The following is a 25,455-nucleotide window of genomic DNA, read 5'->3' on the forward strand; positions in this document are numbered from 1 at the left end:
CTCCGGAGCCGCATGTGGCTCTTTTACACCTTTGCCGCGGCTCCAGGGCGGATACTAGCGAGGGGAGGAGGCGCATTGTGCGCCCCGACACTCCCCACTGTGGCGGGCGCTGTACTGGCTGTGACGTCGCATGGGGGCGGTGCGTGCGTTAGTCACACACCGTCCGACATCACCTTCCCGCCCACCCGCCCGCTACATTGTAAGGGGCATGTACGCTGGTCACTGCATTGAAAGGGGGCATGTACGCTGGTCACTGTTTTGAAGCGGAGTGAAGAACACACACACACAAAAAGGTAACTTGTTAATTTAACGTTTATTTCTATGAGGAGGAGTAATTCTGAGGGGTCAAACAAAGAAATAATAAAAAAAGTGACAAAAAAGTTATTTTTATAATGACGAGTTTTGCAGCTCCCAGTTTTTTTTTCTTCGGAAACGGGTCCAAGTGGCTCTTTTTGTCTTAAAGGTTGCAGACCCCTGGGTTAAACCACAGAGCCTAGGACTTGCCAATCAGAAGGTCTGCGGTTCGAATCCCCACAATGGGGTGAGCTCCCATTGTTCGGTCCCAGCTCCTGCCAACCTAGCAGTTCGAAAGCACGACATACAAGTAGATAAATAGGTACCGCTCCGGAGGGAAGGTAAATGGCATTTCCATGCGCTGCTCTGGTTTGCCAGAAGCGGCTTAGTCATGCTGGCCACATGACCCGGAAGCTGTACGCCGGCTCCCTCGGCCAACAAAGCGAGATGAGTGCTGCAACCCCAGAGTCGGCCACGACTGGACCTAATGGTCAGGGGTCCCTTTACCTTTACCTTCCCTTGCAATCTCCAAACACGAGTGCTCTGCTTGCAAAAAGAGATCCTGAACAGGTGGCCAGCAGAGATGAACCCCATACATTTAAAGCACTTAGCTCCCCCTACTCTGCTAAAATCCTGAGTACTGTAGTTTAGCTCCTCAGAAAGTTATACTTCTCTGCACCCTTCACAAACTGCATTCTGGATTAGTTGTAGTTTCCAAGTCACCTTCCAAGGATAGACCCACGTAGTGCGCACTGCAGTAGTCCAAGCGGGAGATAACTAAAGCATGCACCACTCTGGCGAGACAGTGCGCAGGCAGGGAGGGTCTCAGCTAGTGTAGACAGCTGCCCTGGACACAGACCTGACCTGCGCCTTATATTCAGGCCAATACGGTATATGCAGCTATCGGTTTGCAACAATAGTACCTTGAAGCCATACAATAAATATATATATATATATATAAATCAGAAATCAGCTAGCCGTTGTGAAAAGACATGTTCCCTGCGTAAGCCTGGTGGAACCAAGACATTTGGCGCAGGCCGCCTGCTGTCTCTCCAGTGGCAGGCAGTTCCACAAGCCTGCACCGATGGCAATAAAGTTTCTTGCTGCTGTCAGAGGAGCCTTGCCAACTGAGGGGAATTTCCGGTGTTGCTCCTGCAGGTGATCTCGACGATCCAGCTGGGATGTAAGGGCTGAGGGAGTCCCTGAGTTACACTGAACCCAGAGAATTTGGATTTGATATTCCGCTTTATCACTACCCGAAGGAGTCTCAAAGCAGCTAACATTCTCCTTTCCCTTCCTCCCCCACAACAAACACTCTGTGTGTTTGAAGTGTGACTGGCCCAAGGTCACCCAGCAGCTGCAGGTGGAGGAGCGGGGAAGCGAACCCGGTTCGCCAGATTACGAGTCTACCACTATTAACCATTACACCACACTGGCTCCCAGGTGGATTAGGGCTTCACAGAACCATAGCATTATAGAGTTGTTGGACGGGACCCCCAAGGGCCATCGAGTCCAACCCCGTGCAATGCAGGAGCCACAGTTAGATTGGCACGAAGACCTCAAACCCGACTCTCATCTCGCAGTGCCAACACGAACCTGCCCTTTGTTCCGAGGTCGCTGCAGGAACGTTTAGGATTGGAGGAGGAAACCTGTGCACCTCTCTCAAGGCCCCGTTTAAAAGCCCGTTTCTGCAGGGCAGCAGACCCCCGTGTGGCGAGCCGAGGTTAGCAGCACCTGGCAAACAAACAGCCCTTCTGCAAACCAGCCTGCCAGGCGGCAAGCCGCCCCCCTCCCGTCGGAAACTCTGCCTGCGTTGGAATTTCTGGAAGCCTGACAACCGCCTAATTTGTCCTCTCCCTTTTCGCTTTCCTTTCTGGCATGAGTTAGCCGTCTTGCTTAATGGGTGGCCGGAGTTGATTCATTCCTTCGTTGCCTCCCACTCTCTTTCTCTCTCCTGCCCCCCGCCCCAGCGCGAACCGCTGCATTTTGCATTCTGGCAGGTCCAAGATTTCATTAAAACGAGTGCTTTGTGCAAAAAGTGCTTTGAATCGCTGCCAGTCCCTGCACGTTAAAACGTTCCGTTTTGAGGAATGCCGTTTTAATTAAGAACGCCAGGAGAAGCCTGAATCTGGATCAGACCAAAACGTTGTGTGTGTGTGTGTGTGTGTGTGTGTGTGCATGAGAGGGGCGCCTAGTCCAGCATCCTGTTCTCCCAGAGGCCAAACAGATTCCCCAAATCAGAAAACTCCATTTGTGAGTCCCAGAAACTGATCCGCAGAAGCACTTAACTGTCTCCGATCCTGGAGGGAAATTCTATCCATCATTACTGGTGGTCATGGATACTTTTACACACACACACCCCATGAATTTGTGCGATCCTCATCTGAATTGGTGGCCATCATAGAGTTGTAAAGATGGAAGGGCACCACAGAGTCATCTAGTCCAACCCCCTGCTATGCAGGAATCTTTCCCCCAACGTGGGTCTCGAAACCCACAACCCTGAGATTAAGAGTCTTCACCTCGGTCCACCCCACCCCAATATTTCTGGTGGCGTCAATGCAAGTAAACTCTACTACAGTGGACGCTCAGGTTGCGAACGTGATTCGTGCAGGTTCGCAACCCGCAGCCTTCGCAACCCGCTACAACCTCCGCTTTAGACCTCTGAACTAACAGTAGCATTAAATCAAAGGAACATTTGTTAAGAATGGCTATCCATTTCTGTTTCAACTCAATGTCATTAACAAATAAGGTTGGCGCTTTCTGCAATCTTAGCCCCCCCCCCCCCCCCCGGGTATGTGGCTAGATTTAAGATAATTGGAGAGTGAAGAGGCACGAAATTCATAGCGAATCTTGCGCTTCTGTGCATTAAGAAGTTGTGGAAAATCCACGTTAGAAGGACCTGTATCAAAATCCAGTGCAGGTACATCGCAGAGAATGTCCTCAGAATCCTTGTCAGAAAAGGCCCATTTGGCTATGGACTTTCAGAGACTTTGAGTCTTAAGATTTCATTTTGAACTTGTTATTGTTTGAAAGAATTCTATAAAGATTGTCTATTACGTATGTATGTGGTCATTGTGTTGCCCAAACATGGTTGATGTTATCAGCATCCAGCCAGTCCACGACATCTGTAAGGGGTCAGGGGGTCTGTGATGGGTGCTGGTGGGGCCTCACGTCTCCGCCAGCTAAGCCCAGCCAAGACCCTCCTGACAGCAGAAGAGACCCCCCCTCCAATGTCTTTTCCCCATTGAACTTGAGAAAGCTTTAGTGTGAGTCTTCTCAGAAAGGAGGAAAGACGCCAGACTTAATTTTGACAGGCCTGGGAAGGTCGGTTTTTGTGCATGTGTTTGTTGTGGCGGTGCAGAGATGACTATTTGCGCTTCAGGAGGGAGAGAGGGGTGCTCTGTGGTGTTTGCCGGTTGCAAGCCTCGAAGCTTGTGCTCGCCTCAGGCGACTCGTGAGGAAGAGCAGAAGACCACGCGCAGACTGGACGTTTGCATCGTGCGAACACCATGCTTGGAGGGAGAGTGGCCCTCCGACCACCCCACAAAATGGCCAACATGGTGAACGCTCCATGTTGCTTCTCTGTGTGAGTCCCTGGCCTGGTGCCTTCCTCTTTTGAGTATGCCATCCCCCCAATCACTGGCTCATGCAGAGACACGGCGGTGAGAGTGCGGCTGTTTCTCCCCTCCAATAACTCTCAAAGTAAACCTTTTCAGAAGGTAAGGATGAACTGTGTCTCCAGTTCTCGTTTGGGGAGGCGGTGGGGAACCTCAGCTGTCATGTCTGGGAATCAATGTCTGAACTTCTGTATGTGATAACCTCTGTCTTATCTATGTCCTGTCCTGTGTTGGGTTCGTTGGCTTTGGTTTTTTTTGGAAATATTTATTTTAAAAGTAACTGGCTTATAACCACACTTTTAATTTTTTTCCCCTTTTCTGTTTCCTTTTTAATTTTATTTCACTCAGACACCTTTGGTAAGTGTGCTTTCCACATAAATCAAGTCAATTCTTCATTTTCTTAAATATTAGTAGTTCTTTTTTAAAAAATTGACAACCAGTCAACCCCAAACCTGTTGCCTGCCCCACCCTCCTCCCACCCTTAAAACTAATTCCTTCTTTTAACAGCTTCCCACACCCCCTTACAATGTAGGCATGCGGCTTGACTCTTCTACTAACGCCTTTATTTCAGTAGGGATATTCTGCCATTTTTAACAAAACCTTTGTGACCTGGGAGGTTGTCGTAGGCACCTAAAAGCAAAAATTACCAGCGTCTCAAACCTCATGGCTGTTTACAAGGAAAAGAAGAAAATGCAAACTCTTCCAAAATTAGGTAAATTGGGTAGTTATAAAATAAAGTCGTCCTGGAATCCCCATTAACACAATATGATGAGCTACCTTAAAACTGCATCGTGTCTCATTTTGCCCCCGCCCACAAACTGATTTGGAGCTTGGAGTTTCAAATTTAACAACTGTGTGTTAGAAATTTCCTGGAAACCGCAAGGTGGTTGGGGAGGCAGGAATCCCTGAAATAAAAAAGTTGTGGTCTGTCCAGACGAGGCACTGAGACGCCTTCCTAATTTCGCTTTCCCTGTTTGCTACGGTGGAGAGTCTGAGGCAGGGGTCAGCAAACTTTTTCCCCAGTGGGCACAGTCCCTTAAATCTTTCGGAGGGCCAGACCAGACGTGCACACACACAGCCAATTGGCAGAGAGCGGGGAGCTAGAGGGAGCTGGCCGGGGGTAAACCAGGCACGTCCCGCCTCCGAACCCGTGGGAAGGGCAGGTGCGCTCACCTGTCTCGGCAGCGGCCGGCCCAGCCCTCTCCACCCAGGTGCTCCAGCTCTGCCCCGTGAAGTCATTGAGATTCGGCAACCACTGGTCCAAAGCAGCCATTGCTGCTGCTGCTACCACCGTCGCGTATCTACGCGCCGCCATCACCGCACAGGAACGCGCAGCCCTCCCCTCTGGCCGCGGCCCAGTGCGCAGGTAAACCAGGTGCATCGTTTGATTGGCAACAGGAGGCAGAGGCATCTGATTGGCAGAGACGTCCCCGCGCCACGCTGAGGTAAACCAAGTACGGCGTCTGATCAGCAGAGCCGCCGCCACTCGGCCTCTTCCTCCCGTCATTATCACCGGAAGTCTCAGCCTGTGAGGCCATTTAAGAACCCGGTTGCTGCAGAAGGAAGAGGCTGAGCAGCGGCAGCTCTGCTGATCAGACGCCGCACCTGGTTTACCTCAGCGTGGCGCAGGGACGTCTCTGCCAATCAGACATCACTGAGGTAAACCAGGCACCATGTCTGATCGGCTGCTCAGCCTCCTCCTCCTGTCGCCATCGCCGGTAGTCTCTGCCCACGCGGCAGGTTCTTAAATGGCCGCTCGGGCTGGATTCAGGACCTGCTCGGGCCAGATTTGGCCCGGGGGCCGTAGTTTGCCGACCCCTGGTCTAAGGACTACAACTCCCAAGGACTTCTGGCGGGTAGTCTCAAGGTAGTCTACATTTTTTATATCAGACATATAACATTTTATCAGCTCAGACATATACGATTTGCAATAAAATACTTGAGTTTGCTTATCTTCTCCTCCCTCCCAATGCATTTTCCTTTGGCGTTGTGGTGGTTGTTTTTTTTTAAGATTCCGACCCTGAAGGAAGCGCCTGGCTTTTCTTTAAGTAAGCCACTCTGGGGGTCTTCCTTTTTGGCCGAGTAGCTAGCCCATTTGCGAAGCTAAGCAGGGTCCGCTATGGTTTCAGATAAACAAGCTACAGCACCTGTTGTACTCCAGCCTGCCCCTTTGGCTTACTAATGGATGGGCTAAAGGAAGAGCCCCCCGCCAGGGAGTTGAGAATCCATCCCCGCCATAGAGTCCAGTGTGACTGCTGATTCCTGATGAATGCAGGGGGGCAGGGGTTGGACTGGATGACCCTTGGGGTCCCATCCAGCTGCACAGCTCTCTGATTCTACAATTGCCTTGTAACTGGCTCAGTCTTTTAAAAAGGGGGTCCAGGAGTAAAACAAACTCCTTCCTTGCTTTCCTGCTTTGGGAGCTCTCGGCCTGGTCTCGATTCACAAAGTCTCCCTTTAAATTATGGACTTTGTTTACTTGCCAGATGCCACCACTGCCTGCCCACCAAATAAAAATGTCCGGTCTATTGCCCCAGAAGCAAAGTTCTGGGCAATTGCGACAATATACTGTTCAGGAGGGACGCGGGTGGTGCTGTGGGTTAGGACTTGCCGATCAGAACGTCGGCGGTTCGAATCCCCGCAACGACTGGGTGAGCTCCCGTTGCTCGGTCCCTGCTCCTGCCAACCTAGCAGTTCGAAAGCACGTCAAAGAGGAAGTAGATAAATAGGTACCACTCCAGCGGGAAGGTAAACAGTGTTTCCGTGCACTGCTCTGGTTCGCCAGAAGCAGCTTAGTCATGCTGGCCACATGACCCAGAAGCTGTACGCCGGCTCCCTCTGCCAGTAAAGCGAGATGAGCGCCACAACCCCAGAGTCGGCCACGACTGGACCTAATGGTCAGGGGTCCCTTTACCTTTACTGTTTGGGAGTATTTGGGGAAAGCAGGAACTCTTCTCTAAATCAATTTGTTCCTGTACTAGAGGGGGTCGTCTACAGCTCTGTCTCCTTCCCCACCTTGCAAATATTCTCCAGCTTCTTAGATGTGAAACTCCAACAGGTTTTTTAAAAAATAAAAATCTGCCACCTGTGCCCTGTCGTCCTGGTTTATTCCCCCCCCCTCATAAATTTTCCTTCTGCCCCCACCCCCAGTAGTTTAAATAACTCTTCATGAGCCAAGCCAGGCATGCCCATTAGAACTTCCGCCTGGCGTTACTGCAATTCAGGGCTAGCGCGTGGCAACTGCTGCCTGATGCGACTCCTTGTGCAACACCGTCTAGGTGTTGGCGAAGCATCCCTTCCACATACAAACCCCTGAGGGGGAAGAATGCGAGTTTAGGGGGTTCAAGGCAGGCTTCTGTGGCGCACAGATCTCTTCCCTCCAGAGAGGAAGAGAACTAGGATGAACAGCCACTGCTGATGCCAGTATCTGCTGCCTAAAGGTGGCTGGGTCATTTCCCCTAATGGTAGGGCTGGCCTTACTGTAATGGAGTATTAAGGGCAAATTTGCCTAATGGTAGGGTCGGCCTTACTGGAATGAAATCTCGAGGGAGAGAAAGGTTTTTCTAAAAAGTGTTCATCAGCGTTACACAGGGGTCAGCAAACTTTTTCAGCAGGGGGCTGGTCCACTGTCCCTCAGACCTTGTGGGGACAACGACTATATTTTTTTTGGGGGGGGGAATAAATGAACGAATTCCTATGCCCCACAAATAACCCAGAGATGCATTTTAAATAAAAGGACACATTCTACTCAGGTAAAAACAGGCTGATTCCTGGACCGTCTGCGGGCCGGATTTAGAAGGCAATTGGGCCGGATCTGGCCCCCGGGCCTTAAGTTGCCTTCCCATGGCGTTACATGTAAAATTTGACCGGGAGCAGCAAAACTGGGAGCACATCCCATTCACAGGGAAATAGGATGCAGGTATAGACCCCAGTTGGGACACCGGTGGCGCTGTGGGTTAAACCACAGAGCCTAGGGCTTGCCAATCAGAAGGTCGGCGGTTCAAATCCCCGTGACGGGGTGAGCTCCCGTTGCTTGGTCCTTGCTCCTGCCAACCTAGCAGTTCGAAAGCATGTCAAAGTGCAAGTAGATAAATAGGTACCGCTCCGGCGGGAAGGTAAACGGTGTTTCCGTGCGCTGCTCTGGTTCGCACATGACCCGGAAGCTGTACGCCGGCTCCCTTGGCCAGTAAAGCGAGATGAGCGCCACAACCCCAGAGTCGTCCATGACTGGACTTAACGGTCAGGGACTGGACTTAACAGTCAGGGGTCCCTTTACTTTTATAGACCCCAGTTTTCTGACCTGAAGGCAGGGCAAGAGGGTGGCAACCTGGATATTCACAAAGACTATCAACACAAGCCGTCACTGGGGTTGCACTGGTTTGCAGCGGTGATGGTTTTTGGCTATGCCAGTTGGACACCGCCATTTTGGGACTGGGGGCCCCTCTTTCCTCTCCCCCCAGACCCACGTTTGATGTCCCCCCCGAATGCCCTCGTAGGCGCCAGATAATTTGTTCCTATTGCAAATAATTGTTGTGTGGCCTTTCAAGTGAGTCAGACCCCCATAGACCAGCAGTGCGCCCCCCCTTCTCCCCACTGGTCCTGTCCCCGCATTACTCCAGATTGTTGTCACAGATGGCAGATTTTTGTATGTGTTTTGTTTCCAGGCCTGATTTTCTGAGACGGAAAGATGAGTTCAAGGCTGTTCTATTTCCACTGAATAAATCCACAACCCTCTGCTAATTTTCCCCTCTTCTCTCCCTCGCTTTCTCTCTCTCGCTCGCTCGCTGCCTTTTTTAAAACCACCCAGCTGCTCCTCTGCAGAGATTTGCCCAAATTAACGCTCCCCTCCCTTTCCTTACTCCTTTTCATTTATTTCCAAACTGTGTCCCCCAGCGAGCATACCTTGCTTCGATTAACATTAACTAGCTAGTAACCTTAACTAGACGCTAACTAATGCCTTTCTGTAGATTCCCGTTTTTTGTAACCTGTTCTTCAGCCAGAAACTGGCTCTCTCTAACTAGAACCTTAACCAGCTTTAACCAAATAACATCTCGCCCTTTCCCCACCCAGCTGACACTAACTAATCATAATAAGTAGGTGGTTTATTTTACCCCTATCCTGAAAACAGGGCACATTCATCTAGGAAGTTTGGGGTGGGAAGAGTATTAGAGACATTTAAACTCTTAAAAAAGAAAGTCGGTTATTTCAGGGCGGATGTAGAGGTTTCAGCGAGATTCCTCTTCTGCAGACATTGATGATGTTTGGCAAGACCGGGAAATGCCAATATTTGGGGATTCTGCAAAGGGGGAGTTTTTTGGACTTGAAAGAATGGGCCGTGCTTTGCAAAACCTGCTCTGTTTTCAGGATCGGAGTAAAACCCTAGAGATCTTCTTACGATAATACATTTCTTGACTGAGATGTGCAGCAATCTCTTGGAAAGCCAGTGGGGGCCAGGGAGGGGGGGGGAAGGATCCTGCAATTTTATGAGGAAGGCTTTTTGAACCCAAACCTTGAGGAGAACGCCCATGAAGCTATTTGGACTGGGTTCAATGCTGGATGTCCATTTCGACCCATCCTCGGAGGATAACAGTTCCTCTGAGCATGTGGAGAGTGGCTAACCTTGTTGTCCCATGGTTTGTAGCAAGCTGCCTCTTTCCAAGTCAGTCTGCCTACCCACCCGGGCCATTGTTCTCTGCTCGGACAGGCAGCAGCTACGAGTTTAGTGCAGCGAAGGGTTCCTTTTAAGCAGAGATTGACTGACGAAAAGCTGCCATTTTATAACATTGCCCAGAATTGTCTGATTGGCAGAGGCCTTTCCTATTTAACTGCTTCCTGACCCGTAGTTGTTGACCAGTGAGATGGCCGGTATTGAGCCTGGGACGTTCTACCTGCCAAGCAGCCGCACTAGACCATCAGGCGTTGGCTCCTCCCCATTGATGCTTTCCTGGGCGACCAATGGCGTCCGCAGCTGTTGCCTTCCTGATTGGCCGAAGCGAACATGAAATCATCCATTCAGAATTTTAAGTACTGTATTTTTCGCTCTATAAGACGCACCAGACCACAAGACGCCCCCTAGTTTTGGGAGGAGGAAAACAAGGGGGAAAAAAATCTGAATCTCAGAAGCCAGAACAGCGAGAGGGGTCGCTGCGCGGCGAAAGCTGCAATCCCTCTTGCTGTTCTGGCTTCTGGGATAGCTGCGCAGCCTGCATTCGCTCCATAAGACGCACACACATTTCCCCTTACTTTTTAGGAGGAGAAAAGTGAGTCTTATAGAGCAAAAAATACGGTACTTCTACATCTCTCAGCCCACTCAAAATAGGACAGCGTTAGAGATTCTCCAAACCTTCCTTCTCCTCAGGGTCCTTTCTCCCACTGGCAAGTCCAGGGAAACGAAAAACAAACAAAAATTAAAACTCCCACTATTTCCCTCCCCGCTCGTTTTCACTTCTGTTTTGTTCTTCTTTTTTCTTTTGTTTTTCCTTGCAGAAGGTACTCCGATCCGAGGTAAGAAAACACCCTCCGCAAACGCACACAAAACACCTGCCCCCCACGGCGCTCACTTTCCCCGATAGCCTATTTGCCACCTCAACCTCTCGATTATAACCAGTTCTTGTTCTGTGTTAGTTGTGTGGTTTTTGATTTATTTTTTTTTAAAAAAAATTTAATAACAATCTTGGAGTTTTGTCACTGTTGTGGGTGTTTATTTACTGTCCTGCCTCTTGTCCTGTCTTCTGTGACTTCACCCCCCACCCACCCCCATTTATTTCCTCCCCTCAATTCTGCATTTATTTTCAATACGTGTATAATTCTCTTTCTTCCTTGGCTGGATGGATGGAACTGGCCGCTGTGTCTGTCGGGAGCCAAGGGAGGAAGATTTCCCAAGGTCCTCTAGGGGCCAGGGGAGGACGACTTCCCAAGCTCCCCGCCACACTTGCAATTTATGATGTGGGCTCAAACATAGCGTCAAGAAGCACCGAAGGTGTATTTCTGGTTTTCCTTGCGGTTCCTAAGACTATTATAAAATCACTCCCGTTATTAAATCCTTTCTCCTTCACAGTCCACAAAAGTGGTAAGGTTTAATTTGAACCCGAAACGGTTGTCCGGAACACGTGAATTGGGAAATTAATGCAATTGTATTTGTATTTTCTGGTAAAAATGGAGGGGGGGGAGGAGGAAAATATATCTCAAATGTCTTAAGAGAAGCTCTGCTGGATCAGACCAAGGATAATAATTTACCTCTGGAAATACCTCTGGAAAGCCTACAGTGTTCCTCTCCCACTGTTGGTCTCTAGCAACAGTGCCTCTGAACATGGAGGGTCTGTTTCACCATTGATAGACTTATCCTTTTGTGGGGTCTTGGACAGAGGTCTGTAAAGCTAGGGGACAGAGGGTGGAGAATATGGACAAAGAGGATGTTCATCCTCCTCCTCTCCAGGAGTGACCAGCACCACCTGCTATCTCTGCCGCCTCTGCTGATTTTGTGATGAAGTTAGAGGGTTAGCCTGAGCCGAGAGAGCGCATTATAAGCCTTTGAAGTTGTGTGACACCTCTTAGTTTTCTGGCTCGCATTTTTCTACATGGAGAGCTCGGTTTATGCAAATTCCTGCATCGGGCTGCAGTCTGGCATGCACATAGCACTAAGCACTGCGTGCACGACTGTTTGGTTTGCACACTCCTCAACCCCCGTCTCTTTCCCGGAGGAGATTGGAAACATCTGTTTCCAGTTTGAACTCACTGCACAGTTAGTAGGCAAGATGTCTGAGTCGGGGCAGAGTGTGGCAAGCGTTCATTTTAACTATGGTTTGTTGAAACAAATCAACTTCAGGCACTGGTTGATGTCCCTGGCTTGCCCAGATAAACTATGGTTGCTGCCAAACTAGCCACACTTCCCACGCCTGACCTTTGAAAAACGTAAACCATGGTTAACACTAACTACACTTCCCAGGTCTAAACTATGGAACACGTAAACCATGGTTAACACTAACCACAGTTCCCAGGTCTAAACTATGGAACACATAAACCATGGTTAACACTAACCACACTTCCCAGGTCTAAACTATGGGACACGTAAACCATGGTTAACACTAACCACACTTCCTGGATCCAAACTCTGGAGTAGATAAACCATGGTTAACATTAACCACAGTTTCCAGCTCTGGTGTTCAGAGCAGATAAACCATAGTTAGCATTAACAACTTTTCTCAGGCGCAACAATCGAAACATGCATCTGCGCCAGAGGAGGAGAGAGAGCTTGAGAATCGTATGCTGGCTGGGGAGAGCCGTAATGTAAGATCATAGATAGATAGATAGATAGATAGATAGATAGGGAGCTATCGATGGTGGGAGAAGAATGAATAATGTGAACCAAGCCCATGTCCGCAAGTGGCAACCAGTTCTCACGCATTACCTGTGCTATACGAACAAGAGCAGGCTGGGGTCACAATCCTCCGTGCCCTTACTAGCGAGTAAGTCCCACTGAGCCTCCTCGGGATCGCAGCAGGGCGCCGCTTTTGGGTAAGAGGAAGAAGCACCGAGTGGGCGCCGGAAGTGTTGAGCTGCGATGGAGAGGGAAGCGGGGAAGATGTTGCCCTTTCCCTCCTGGGCTGCTGGTCCTCTGAACTAACACGTTTCCCTTCCTCTCCCCGCTCCCGGACCCTCCTCCCGTTTCCAGGTGGCCTTCAGATCGAAAGCAGCGAAGAGACCGACCAGGGGAAGTACGAGTGCGTGGCCAGCAACAGCGCCGGCGTGCGCTACTCCTCACCCGCAAACCTATATGTGAGAGGTAGGGAACGCCGTGACTCGCAAGAGTGGCAAATGCCATCCTCTCCAAATTCCTCTTCCCCCCCAGCCTACACGTGCGCAGAGACACGCACACACTTCTGAAGGCTTCTGTTTTTTGCTGCGTTTCTCTTTTTCTCAAGATCCAGAAGGTGTTTGGGGTGGATTGCAAAGTCCGTATCGGAGACAAATAGGTGACCCAGAGCCTGGCTGGACATTGGAGAGACCCAACTGTGTGGGAATATGCACTGGGGAGCAGGAGTAAATGTCCAATAAATGGGTCTGCGCCTACACTGCAGGAGGCCTCCGGCTAACAACTGGCTCAGTTTCCCCACTTTTTCCAACGACCGCCAAGGCAGGCCAAGGGGCAGCTCCTGTCCCTGTAAATATCCCACACCAACCCGATCTACATATGACATTCCTGCTTTGCAGCGGGTTGGGATGGATGACCCTTTAGGTCCCGACTCTTGTGAGTTTGCACGGACTGCGCCAGCGGAGGGAGTAGTTGGAGGTGCAAGTGCCCGAAACAAGGAGCTGTCGCCCTGCCCTTATTTCTAAACGCTTGTGTTTTTCTTTCTAGCCCGCCTAAAAATATACCTTACTCTTTCTGTTCTCCCTGTAAAAAAAAAAAGGGTTTTTTTCCCAACCACCATTGTGGTAGCCAGTACTTATGGGGTGGTCCTAAGCGTCTCCGCCGTTTAGACGTTAATACTGGGCCGATTGGCTCAGCCAAACAGGCATGGGACTGCAAGAAATGAGAGAGGCAAGTCTCTCAAGGCCATCTTTTAAGACACTCACACCTTCCTGGACCCTTCCTCTCGGGATTATGGGAATTGTAGTCTACCCAGAAGGAGGGGGCAGGGGTGCCAAAAGAACTGGAATCCCCACAAATCCTCACCCGCCAAGATGTCAACCACTTGTTAAAGCTGATAAATGTTTGCGGTGTGGGTCAGCCTTTCCCTGATAATTCGGATTTCGTTCGTAATGCGGCCATCCTCCTTTGAGGCCGGAGGGACATCCTTATTTATTTATTCCTGTACATCACCTTTAAGGGACGTGGGTGGTGCTGTGGGTTAAACCACAGAGCCTAGGATTGCCGATCAGAAGGTCGGCGGTTCGAATCCCCGCGACGGGGTGAGCTGCCGTTACTCGGTCCCTGCTCCTGCCAACCTAGCAGTTCGAAAGCACCTCAAAGTGCAAGTAGATAAATAGGTACCGCTCCGGCGGGAAGGTAAACGGCTCTGGTTCACCAGAAGCAGCTTAGTCCTGCTGGCCACATGACCCGGAAGCTGTATGCCGGCTTCCTCGGCCAATAAAACGAGATGAGAGCCACAACCCCAGAGTTGGCCACGACTGGACCTAATGGTCAGAGGTCCCTTTACCTTTACATCACATTTGCCAACCTGGTTCCTCTAGACCAGCCTTTCTCAACCTGTGGGTCCCCAGATGTTGTTGGACTACAACTCCCATCACCCCTAGCTAGCAAGGCCAGAGCTCAGGGGTGATGGGAGTTGTAGTCCAACCACATCTGGGGACCCACAGGTTGAGAACCGCTGCTAGACTACAGTAAACCGTAATGTCTGGAGGGCACCAAGTTGGTGATGGATGCTGTAAAGGAATTTTTCAAGGAGAGTTGTGCAGTCCTGCCACAGAATTATGATCAAACACCTGACCTTTCAAGCTGTCCCAACAACAGCACCCCACTTAAAAAAAAAAGGGAGGGGAACCCCTTTTCGTATGTGATTCCATGAGCCACCTAGCAAAAGCCCAGGATCTGACCCTGCCAGGTGCTTAGACAAAATCGTGCACAAACACAACACCGTGTGCGAAGGGATGCTGAAACCCCCTAAAAGACGTGTTTCAGAGTCTACATCAGTGTTCCTTGGATCTCCAGTTGCTGTTGTGCTACAGACACACCAACTGCAGCCAGTTGGGTCACTGGTCAAGGATAATGGGGAATTGTGGTCCATCAGCACCTGTCTGGGTGAGGTTCAAACGGCTGCACGAATCAGGTGGCGTTGGGGTTCTTGGAAGGCCCCTGCCCCAAATGGCCAGAAGTGACCTGTTCACCACCATCAGAGTATAGAGTCTCACGGTCCAGCCAGGGGTCTCCCAACCCCCAGCCCTCATAGGCTCATGCCGTTCCGTCAAGGCTTGACAAACAGCCAAGTGGTTCCTTTTGGGGGGGGGTGTTTTTGGAAGACTGGCCACACACAAAATGGGTCCCCATTGTCTCTGATCAGAAGGGCGCCCTCGTCAACAGAAGTGGGGCGCGGGGGGGGGGGTCCCCTCTTGCAGTTATTGTGAAGAGATAGGCTGCGACACTTTTTCTTCCTCTTTCCAGTCTGATGTCAGGTGCTCAAAAATTAAAATAACTTTCTGTATCAATGACTTGCCAAACCGAGCATCCCTTTCAAACTATGGGTGCTGGAAGCTGCGGCCTTTCTAAATATCTCCTAGGAGTACACCTTCTGTCATCTCCTAAGCATAGATTTCCCCAGCCTCCCACTACATACCCGATAAGCCTCCTTGTTTTCACTACCTGGGACAATGAGGTTGTTGGCGTCTCTGCTATGGACCAGTCCATGCTGGTCAGCTTCATGCACCACAGTAGATCGAAAGCCATACAGGCCTTTAGAAATTTCAATGTCTAACACTGCAGTAAAGTGACCTCTTTTTCCAGTCTGCTTGGGGCCACATGCCTGATAACACTGCTTATTTTCTGGGTTTTGTGTGTGTGTTTTTTACACCCAAGCTAAATTTTTAAAGGAGGCTTTTGTCTTTGTTTTCTGCTGCTGCTGTTATTGTTGATGTTGTTGATGTTGGGGCCCAATGACAAAAAAAATGAGAAATGATGTCCGTTGCCGCCATTGTTGATGCAACCAGCAACGTAGAGCGTAACATCTGGTGCTGTGCTGAAGGAAATGTTTCTCAGAGTTTTTGTGCCGTGGGTAAAATCTCAGGCCTCGAGGACCGAGCTCACATGATCCAAGACTCATGTGGGATTGTCCCTTCCGTCGTGGGTCTTCTGTGGGTTGAGAATTTTAACCTGCCACAGTTCAGAAATTGGGAGCTTTCTCTCGCCCCATTTGTTCAATTTGGTTGCTTAATTTTGTGTAAAAACGCTATATTCTTCCCCTACGAAGCTGGGATGGTTTGGCCCACTCAGTCACGGAAAACGTTGGAGCGGTGAGCGATGGTAACCATGTCAGTCCATCCTAAAAAAAAAGTCCAAAACCCAATACCTTTTGGGGGGACTGGCCAAAGTGTCAGAAAAGTGGACCAAATTTATGAGTTGCTCTTTGTCCTGGAATCTAGACAGAGCTCTTTCTCCCCAATATCAATGCTTTGTGTTGTTGCTTGCTCAGCACTACGCAGTAGCGGCACCTGCTGGGGTAACACCAGCATTGCACAATATTACAACACCTGCCCAACCTGTCCCTCACCTCCTAGGAATCCAGAGGAGAAAGGATTTGAAAAATGAGCTCTTTCCAAGTGCAGAATAAGCACTAAATGACGCAGGTTGCGCAAGCTCCCCTCAGGAGCTGCTTACTGTTTCAAACCCAGCTTTGGAAAGCCACAGGTGTGGTGCATGTGTTTACGGAGACATCTGTTTGGGTTCAAAACGTAAGATCTTCCATAGAGTCAGGCAGCACCTCGCATCGTAGATGGGGCAAGGAGCTCACCTTTGGAAGTTCACCTGGACAACGGAGTGCTCTCTCTAATAACTTCTGCTTCCTTATTGTGTTTTACGATAATCGCGCAAAAGGGAGAAATGGTTTGGATTGTGTGACTGGGGCCTTATCGGTATTAGCATTATTTTCCTTTTCTATCATTATTTCCAAAGAGCCTTGAAGATGATTGCTGGGTGTATGGTTGTTGTTCAACAGTTCAAACTGTTTCTCCCATAATATGCTTTTATCCCCTCTCAAAAAAGGGATTTCAGGTGCACAGAGTAGGGTGTTTGCACTGTTTGGTGTTCCTCCCCATTTCTGCCCTTTTCCTGTTGCCGTTAGTAATTTTAACCACCATAGGGAACTTCCGTCCACCCCCACCCCCTTCATGTCTGAATGAGTTTGAATGGGGAGGGGAGGAGCCTGTGTTGGAAGGGGCGGGGCTTTTAAGGCATGTCTGAATGGGCGCCGGGAAATGGGTTTAGCAGCTTCACAATAAGCCAGACGTACGGGAAACAGCATCCTTTTTTTAATAATAAAAAAGAGCCCCCAAATATTCCGAGGGACCGGGTCGAGTTACGAGCCGCCGTTCTCTTACCTGGTGAATGAGCCCAGGGAGACAGATGCAGCGCTTCTATCCAGGTGCAACTCACCTGGATTGGCACAGGGTTGCGGGGACAGGATTGCACCGGCTCCGTTCCCCTGCAGTTCCCATGAAGACATGCCTTGGAGGGGTTTTCGAGGGCACCTCAAAATATTCGGGTGGGCGGCTGGAACTTCCAGGACGACGACTGACAGTGCCAAGGTGGAAACGAAGGAGAAGACTTCATTTTTATTGTTTGGGGTGCCGTGCTGTAAATGTTGTTTAACCTTCTTTTCTCTGAGCTGCAGGGGCTTTTGGCCAGATCTATGGGTGCAGGGTAGAATCCACCGGTGTGTGGGGGGTTGTTGGGGGAGGGTCTGGTGGGGTGCAGGGGGGGGATCATTCCTGCCGAATTGGCAAGGAAGGACCGTGCTAACACAGGGAGGGGGGTCACGTGGCTAAATGAGGTGGGGGAAGACGGTCGCTGGAAAAATTAAAAAATATATATGGACATTTTGAGATGATATATATTACTTTTTTTAGCTCAATATTTTTATTTTTTTAAGTTAAAAGGCGGAAATACGAAAGGAAAGGAAAGGAAAGCAATTGAAATTGCAGTTGCCAGCCGTGAAGGCCTTTTTTTACTCTCTCTGTGTTTCCCTTATTTTTCTTCTCTCCTCTTCTCATGTCATTGTGTTCTGCATCAAACCCCTTTAAAACATCCCTCAGAGCTACGAGAAGGTTGGTGTGGTTTTTTTTTTTCCTTTTTTACTTTCTTTACCCACATATTTTTACATTTCTTAATTATAAAAAAAAAAAAATTAAAAAAAAATTAAAAAAGAGAGAAATATAGAAATAATCCTATATCTTATGATTGCGATATATCTTTTTTTTATAAAAATAAATTAATAAATAACATAAAAAAATAAAATGGCGAATATATATATATATATGATTGAATATTCGTTTTTTTAAAAAAAATGAGAGAAAAAGAAAGGAAATCTCTGCATTTATATATATATCTATATATATATATTATATGATAATTAAAAAAAAAAAGTTGACAAAGCGAGACCCCCCCCCCCTCCGTTCTTGGGTCTCGTTGGAGATGAGTTGAGTTGCATTGTGGGACGTGTGCGCTCTCTGCATCTGTTGGTTGCATTTCTGTGTGCACTTTTTTCTGTCGTCATGGTTACCTTGCTGTATGGACATTTTGGGCCTGATCTGCATGACAGGAGAATGTTTACGAGGCAACGATCTTTTGCATGCCGGTCCTTTTCAGTTTTTTGTTTTGTTTTTTAAATTAATATTATTTCGTTTCTCCCTTTAAATTTTTATTCTTATTTCCCTTCTTTCAAATTGTGTGCCTGAGCGTGCGTGCGTGTATATATATATATATACATATATACATATATAATTTCAAAGGAACTTTTTTTTTTTTAATGTTATCAGTGGAATATTTTTTTCCCCTCCCCCCCCCCACCCGCAAATTTATTTCTTTTTAAACATTTTGATTTTTGGTTTTTTTCCCCGTTTCTCTCTTTTTTTTCTTTTTTTTTAAAAAAAACCTTCCTTTGTCGGTTTGTCAGTCGGTTGGTTTCGATCGGTTATGCTGTGCTGTAATTTTATTCCAATTGCATTGTGGAAAAAAAGCCAGTGTTCCTGCTTCCGTTTCTTCCACCCCCTCCTCAAAATCTACCCCCCCCCAACCCACACCCCTCTGACGATTTAACAACCTCCAGCCCGATAATATTGCAGCCACACAGCTCTAATGCCTGTCTGAGGAACAGCCTTCCGGGACGAGGGGAGGGGGGGGGGGTCTCGGCTAGACGGTCCCAAAAGGAACTTGAGCTTTACATTTCACGGGCTGATAAAAAGGGAACTTAAGCGTTGACCTCAAGTGGACAGAACAATCCTGGACCCCCGTTACACCACCAGAAGTTTACTTTCCTTAAATTTAATCGCTTCCGGATAACCACCGCATCAAAGTGGTTTTAATCACCCAGAAAAACACACGTGCAAATCATGCAAACTTTTGCAAACTTTTTCAGCAGGGGGCCGGTCCACTGTCCCTCAGACCTTGTGGGGGGGCCGGACTATATTTTGGAAAAAATAATAATGAACCAATTCCTATGCCCTGCAAATAACCCAGAGGTGCATTTTAAATAAAAGGACACATTCTACTCATGTAAAAACATGCTGATTCCCGGACCGTCCGCTGGCTGGATTTAGAAGGCAATTGGGCCGGATCCGGCCCCTGGGCCTTAATTTGCCTACCCATGGTCAAGGGTTGGGCTTCCAATTCTGTGACGCCAACAGACCATAGCTGCCCCCCCCACCTGTGTATTCTAATGATGCCTCTGTCTGCAAAGGTTGCGAATGTTTAAAATAAGCCGATAAACGTCTCTTTCAGCACCCAGTTTGAAAGTACATCGCAGCAGGAGGATTAAATAATTCTTTTTCAAAGCTTCAGCTAAACTGCTGGTTATTCTCAAGATCCCCCACAAAGCGCCCGGGCTTCCACACAGAACAAAATCGCAACCGGTGAGGCTTACGGCCTTCTGAGACTTTGCCTGAGTGGCCCTTCAAAATATTGGTGGACTACAAAGCCCATCATCCCTGACCGTTGGCCATGTTGAATGAGGCAGGCGGCATCTAATTAGGACCACTTTCCTGCCATTTTTAGTTCAGGACTGGGTTACCTGTCACCCTGGGCTCTTTTTCTTATTTAGAATTTATATGCCACTCGGTTTACAATAAATGTTTAAAGGATCAGTGGAGACTGTCGAAAGCTTCCAAAGGGATTAAGATCAACAGCGAAACGGATTAAAATCGCATTATTTATTTGACAAAATTAACTTCGCCTCCCTGGGTGAGAACCAGAAATCTGGGAAGTGCAGTTTGTTGAGGGTGCCGAGAGTTCTTTGGAGACCCCCTCTGAGCGCTATAGTTCCCAGAGCGGTTTAGCAATCAGTCAAGAATAGAGGGGGTCTCCTTACCACTTAAAATATACAAAGTCCTGCTCAGAGTAAACCAATTCAAAGCGACATTCAAATTACATGTCTCGGTAGGCGTGCCTGAGCAAAGTTTTCAACAGGCACCAAGAAAGAAGAAGCACGAAGGCCTTTGTCTAATATCAAGTAGCAGAGAGTTCCAGAGAGTAATCCACCTTGATGGACTTTCTTATGTGACTGAGATGAGTGCCACATGAATACCCCTGGAAACCGTCTGCATTTTGGATATTTTTAAAGCTAAACTTTGAAATCCTTTGTATTTGAGGAATGGAATCATAGGGTGCGTTATACGTAGGGCTGCCTCTAAAGACAGTTCAGAAACTTCAGCTAGTGCAGAATTCAGCGGCCCAGTTGCTCACCGGAGCAAGATGGTTTGAGCATATTACACTGCTCCTGGTCTGAATGCACTGGCTACCAGTTAGTTTCTGGGCCCAATTCAAAGTGCTGGTATTGACCTATAAAGCCTTAAACGGCTCAGGACCACAACACTTCAAGGACCGCCTCTTTCAGTATGAACCGAACTGGACCCTGAGATCATCTTCTGAGGCCCTTCTTCATGGGCCTCCTCCTCAAGAGGTCCAGAAGGCGGCAACACAAGAACGGGGCCTTCTCTGCAGTGGCTCCCCATCTGTGGAATGCTCTCCCCAGGGAAGTTCGCCTGGCTCCTTCATTATACACCTTTGGGCTCCAGGCGAAAATACTCATCTTCAACCAGGCCTTTGGCTGACTGACATTCAATGCCCTTTTAAAATGTGTTGGGAAGAGGTCACTGGGTTTTTCTTTTGTTTTTTTGTTGTTATTATGTAGTATGTCCTTGGCGGGGGGGGGACGCGGATGGCACTGTGGTCTAAACCACTGAGCCTAGGGCTTGCCGATCAGAAGGTCAGCAGTTCGAATCCCCGCGACAGGGTGAGCTCCCGTTGCTCGGTCCCTGCTCCTGCCAACCTAGCAGTTCGAAAGCATGTCAAGTGCAAGTAGATAAATAGGTACCACTCCAGCGGGAAGGGAAACGGCATTTCCGTGCGCTGCTCTGGTTTCGCCAGAAGTGGCTCAGTCATGCTGGCCACATGACCTGGAAAAACTGTCTGCGGACAAACGCCAGCTCCCTCGGCCTGTAAAGTGAGATGAGCGTGCAACCCCAGAGTTGTTCGCAATGACCTAACGGTCAGCGGTACCTTTACCTTTATGTCTTTTTTATATCATGATTTTATCTTGTGAACCGCCCTGAGACATGCAGGCATAGGGCAGTATACAAATTTAATAAATAATAATAATACATAAATAAATAAGTAAAGTGCCCCACCCCTGTACACACTTCAGACAGCATCATTTTGATAAGACTCCCCATTGCAAACTTTTTAAGGGTCTGCGCCTTCTTATAAATGGCTCTCTCTCTCTGACTGACAGACACACACACACACACACACACACACACACACACACACATACATACGTTTTCCTGCATTCCCAAATCTCCCCCCACCCACCCCCAAAAAAACCACCCCTTTTCTATATACTCCTGTTTCCTTAATTATGACAAAGATGACACCCTTCTAAAACCCAGTGGGCAAGTTCCTAATGTACAGGTATTAAAGCTTTGTGGCCGATCTGTTTGTGTATTTATTTATTGAGAAATCCGGTGCAGCTTTGACAGTTATCTGTCTCTTTCTTATTTTCTCTCTCTCTTCTACTTTCGCTTTCTCTTCCTCTCTCTTTCCTTCTTTCTCTCTCTCTTTCTCTCTCTGTCTGTCTTTCTCTAAAGATGCTGGTATTTCTATGCGGGTGCTTTTACATGCACACACTTCATCCTTTTCACAGATGCTCCCCTCGCTTCTGGGGTTCGGGGGGGGGGGGCGTGTGCCTCACCCCAGAACGCCCAAAAGCAGGGGATCCAGAGTATGGATCTGAACTTCCAGTTTCTGGGTACCCACAATCTTCCCAGAAGACTCCCTAGATAGACATTTGATCTGGACCAGCGCAGCTCATCCAGTGTTCCCATGAAACAATAGAGGTTTCTTCTTTGCACCAAGGCATCCTTGACCCCACTTGCCCTCTCCTCCGGAGATTAATTAGCAAGGCTTCACTCAGTGTCCTCTTGACTGGGTTTTGCAAATGATTACCGCAGCTAGAGGACAGGGTGATGGGTGAAGTGCGCTTGCAAGGCAATGTGAGCTACCTTTCAGGCAAGTCGCAAGCTTCAGTTGTGGTCCAAAATCTCTGCAGGGCACCAACCTGGCGACGGCTGCCGTAGGGGTTCGAGGCAGCAATAACCCCCTGGAGTTAGAGTCTTCTGCACACGTTCTAGAAATGTGGAAAATAAATGAAATACATAGGGCCAGATCCCAGGCTTTAGTTGAAATTGGGTCTTGTCAAAAGCTATGGGGCAAGAGTAGTCATGGCTTGGGGTTAGTCCTACGAGGAGCAGACCCCGGCTAATTAACGGCCTAAGTAACGTAGGACAACTAACTCCAATGAGTCTACTCTGAGTAGGACACAGTTGGATGAAACCCTTGACATTTAAGCCCCCACTTATTTCGGTGGGAACTTAAGCACAGCTGACTTGTTCCAAATCCAACAGGTGGATGGAGCCTGTAGTGTAAAATATCTTGAGGCGAGGGGCTAACTTATACCTTGTGTATAAGTTAACCCCTTGAGTAAGGGGTTAAGGCTACAGTGCTGACCAAGCGAGGGCAGGAATTTGAGAAGGCCAAACCTGCATGAAGATTATTTTGTTGGAATGTCAACATCTCCCACTCCTAAAAAATAAAAATAAAAAACAGAAAGATGCCACTCATTAACTTGCCCTGGTCCTTCAGGGGAGAGTCAAGCATCTTCATATAACATCATTGGGGAGGCCTTTTGCAGGTAGAAAGTTTTGAAAAACACCACCTGTGGAGGAAGGACCATTCAAGGATAACCTGCCCATTGTAGGAGGACAGGTGTACTTGAAAACCTTGGGCATCTTCAATTCCGGTGGGGTATAAACCAGCCAGGCCCGTTTCGGGAAAAATAACACGTATGTTCTGTAACATGCCTATGAAAAATAAAGCAAAATAAATAAAGCAAAAATCAAGTCCATGGCCTACAGTGAGTAGAACAAACTCGGCCCTCCAGATGTTTTGGGACTACAGTTCCCATCACCCCTGACCACTGGTCCTGTTAGCTTGGGATGATGGGAGTTGTAGTCCCAAAACATCTGGAGGGCCGAGTTTGCCTGTGCCTGGAGTAGAATGTCTGGGTGGCCACTGTGAGACCGAGATAGTGGACTATTCGGGCCCTGATCCAGCTGTGATCTTCTTAGGGTTCTTGCAGTAATAACCAAACTGTCTTCAGGATATCAAGGCTTTGGGGGCGACCGTATCTCAGTATTTCACTGCTGTGGTGCATTTGGAGGCGGTATCCAGCCAGCACTGCTGGACATCTCAGAACACATTGATGTGACATTAGCATTCAGTGTTGCGAAGCTATATTAAGAGGTTGCTTGGTTATTACTGCAATTCTCCCGTCCATAGGCTTCCTCTTTGTAAAGTTCTTGGATACCTGTGTTCCAGATTTTGTGCCTTGACTTTATTTACTCTTTCGGCATGACACCTTTTGCTCTCCCCCCCTCCCGAGTTCTCAGTATTATTGCTTTGGTGTAGGGAGGGTTGGAGGGACACAGGTGGCACTGCGGGTTAAACCACAGAGCCTAGGACTTGCCGATCAGAAGGTCAGCGGTTCGAATCCCCGCGACGGGGCGAGCTCCCATTGCTCGGTCCCTGCTCCTGCCAACCTAGCAGTTCGAAAGCACGTCAAAGTGCAAGTAGATAAATAGGTACCGCTCCGGCGGGAAGGTAAACGGCGTTTCCGTGCACTGCTCTGGTTTCGCCAGAAGCGGCTTAGTCATGCTGGCCACATGACCCGGAAAAACTGCGGACAAACGCCGGCTCCCTCGTCCAGTAAAGTGAGATGAGCACACAACCCCAGAGTCGTCTGCGACTGGACTTAATTGTCAGGGGTCCTTTACCTTTTTTTTTTTAGGGAGTGTTAGGTTGGGGTTTACAGAAAGTAAGGAAAAACTTTCCCGATTATGGGTTGTCTTCAATGTCAGTCCTACTCAGAGCAGAGCTGCTGAAATTAAAGGACACAGCTAACCATTAACTGTAGTAGGTCTACTCTTGAGTAGGATTTAGTTGGGTGCAAACCATCCCTCCAGCTTTCTTCCCTGATCTCTGGAACTAAGGGAGAGAGATCTGTCTCTTGCGGTATTATTTATTAAAATTCAGTCATCTCCACATTTGCATTGAAAGAGAGAGAGAGAGAGAAAGAGAGAGAGAATGAAAGAAAGAAAGAAAGAGAATTGGTCACGGGGTAAGTGGACTGCCCCCTGCTATTTTTGGAAAGCCTGCTACTTTTAAAATCTGTATGATCTGAGCCGAAAAGATGCCGAGCAAAACTTTAACGAGAATCAGTTAAATTAACACTCTGTTTCTGCAGGATTTCTCAAGAGTTTCAGGGGACTATATGCCTTAAGACCAAATTACTTGCTGCAGGAACACTGTGCTATTTGTGATTTCGAAATCCTCTGCCTGCTTTTGTCTTCTTATCCCTTTTTGCATTGCTGTTCTCTTTGTTTTTAGGGGGGTGGGTGGGGAATTTAGATTACACCTTGTCACACACACACGGCAGACAAAAAAACAAAACAACAACAACCGTTTTTAACAAATGCCACCCTTAATATTGAGGGGTTGGGGGGGGGGGTCGGTCGGACCATCCGGCCGGGATCCAATTTGACTTCCGAATGATCCCATTGGCCCGTCGTGCAAAATGAACCAACCGATTCGCTAAAAAGGAAACCAGCTGAACAACCAAATTGGGGTGGGAGTTTAGAACAGTTCCCGTGAGTTGCTGTATTTGGATAGCCAAGACGCTAAATTGCTAAAGGGGGGAAGGAAAGAAACCCATCGTTTTGGGGGGTAAGGGGTAGATAATTCCACTCATATCCCGCTTATGACAGGCAACATAGCCGAAATTTGCATCTAGATGAAAGGAAGGAGGACTAGAGAGGTACTTAGAAATAACCTCCTTGAGAAGGGACGGGACAGGTGTAATCTAATATTCACTACGAATATGTATATCAAGGCTGCACATTATTTTGCCCCCCCCTTTCCTCCTCCCCCTCTTCATTTTGGAGTAAGACAGAGCGGACTCCTCCTCTGTCTCCCCCAAAATGCTAATAATGTCCGCCTTCTCACCTCATTCTGAGCTATGGGCTTGCTGGGTGTCAAAATGTTTAAGACCATTTCGGTTTCCTTTGGTGCTTTCTCAACCAATCACCCTTCAGTTTTGATTTGGTGTTCTTTTGGTTTTTCCGTTGTGTGGTTGTTTCAGTATTTTTTATTTTATTTTAAATTTTATTAAAAGCAAAACAAATTATTCCCCCCGTTCCTTATGTCATTACAATTGCAGTTGACTTCTATTTTACCACGTTGCCTTTTAATTTCACATGGATTTTC

General features: G+C 48.2%; 1 protein-coding gene across 7 annotated transcripts in view; it reads left to right on the plus strand.

The window, feature by feature from the left end:
* PTPRS (protein tyrosine phosphatase receptor type S) overlaps window positions 1-25,455 on the plus strand; it is a 295,013-nt gene that overhangs the window by 160,729 nt on the left and 108,829 nt on the right. For all 7 annotated transcript variants that reach the window (XM_077922007.1, XM_077922006.1, XM_077922009.1 and 4 more), the window contains one exon: window positions 12,583-12,693. In XM_077922007.1, coding sequence (XP_077778133.1) covers window positions 12,583-12,693 — 111 coding nt within the window. The remainder of the gene's footprint in view (window positions 1-12,582; window positions 12,694-25,455) is intronic.

This window comes from Podarcis muralis, chromosome 18 (genome assembly GCF_964188315.1).
Source record: "Podarcis muralis chromosome 18, rPodMur119.hap1.1, whole genome shotgun sequence".
In the NCBI taxonomy this organism is placed as follows: domain Eukaryota; kingdom Metazoa; phylum Chordata; class Lepidosauria; order Squamata; family Lacertidae; genus Podarcis; species Podarcis muralis.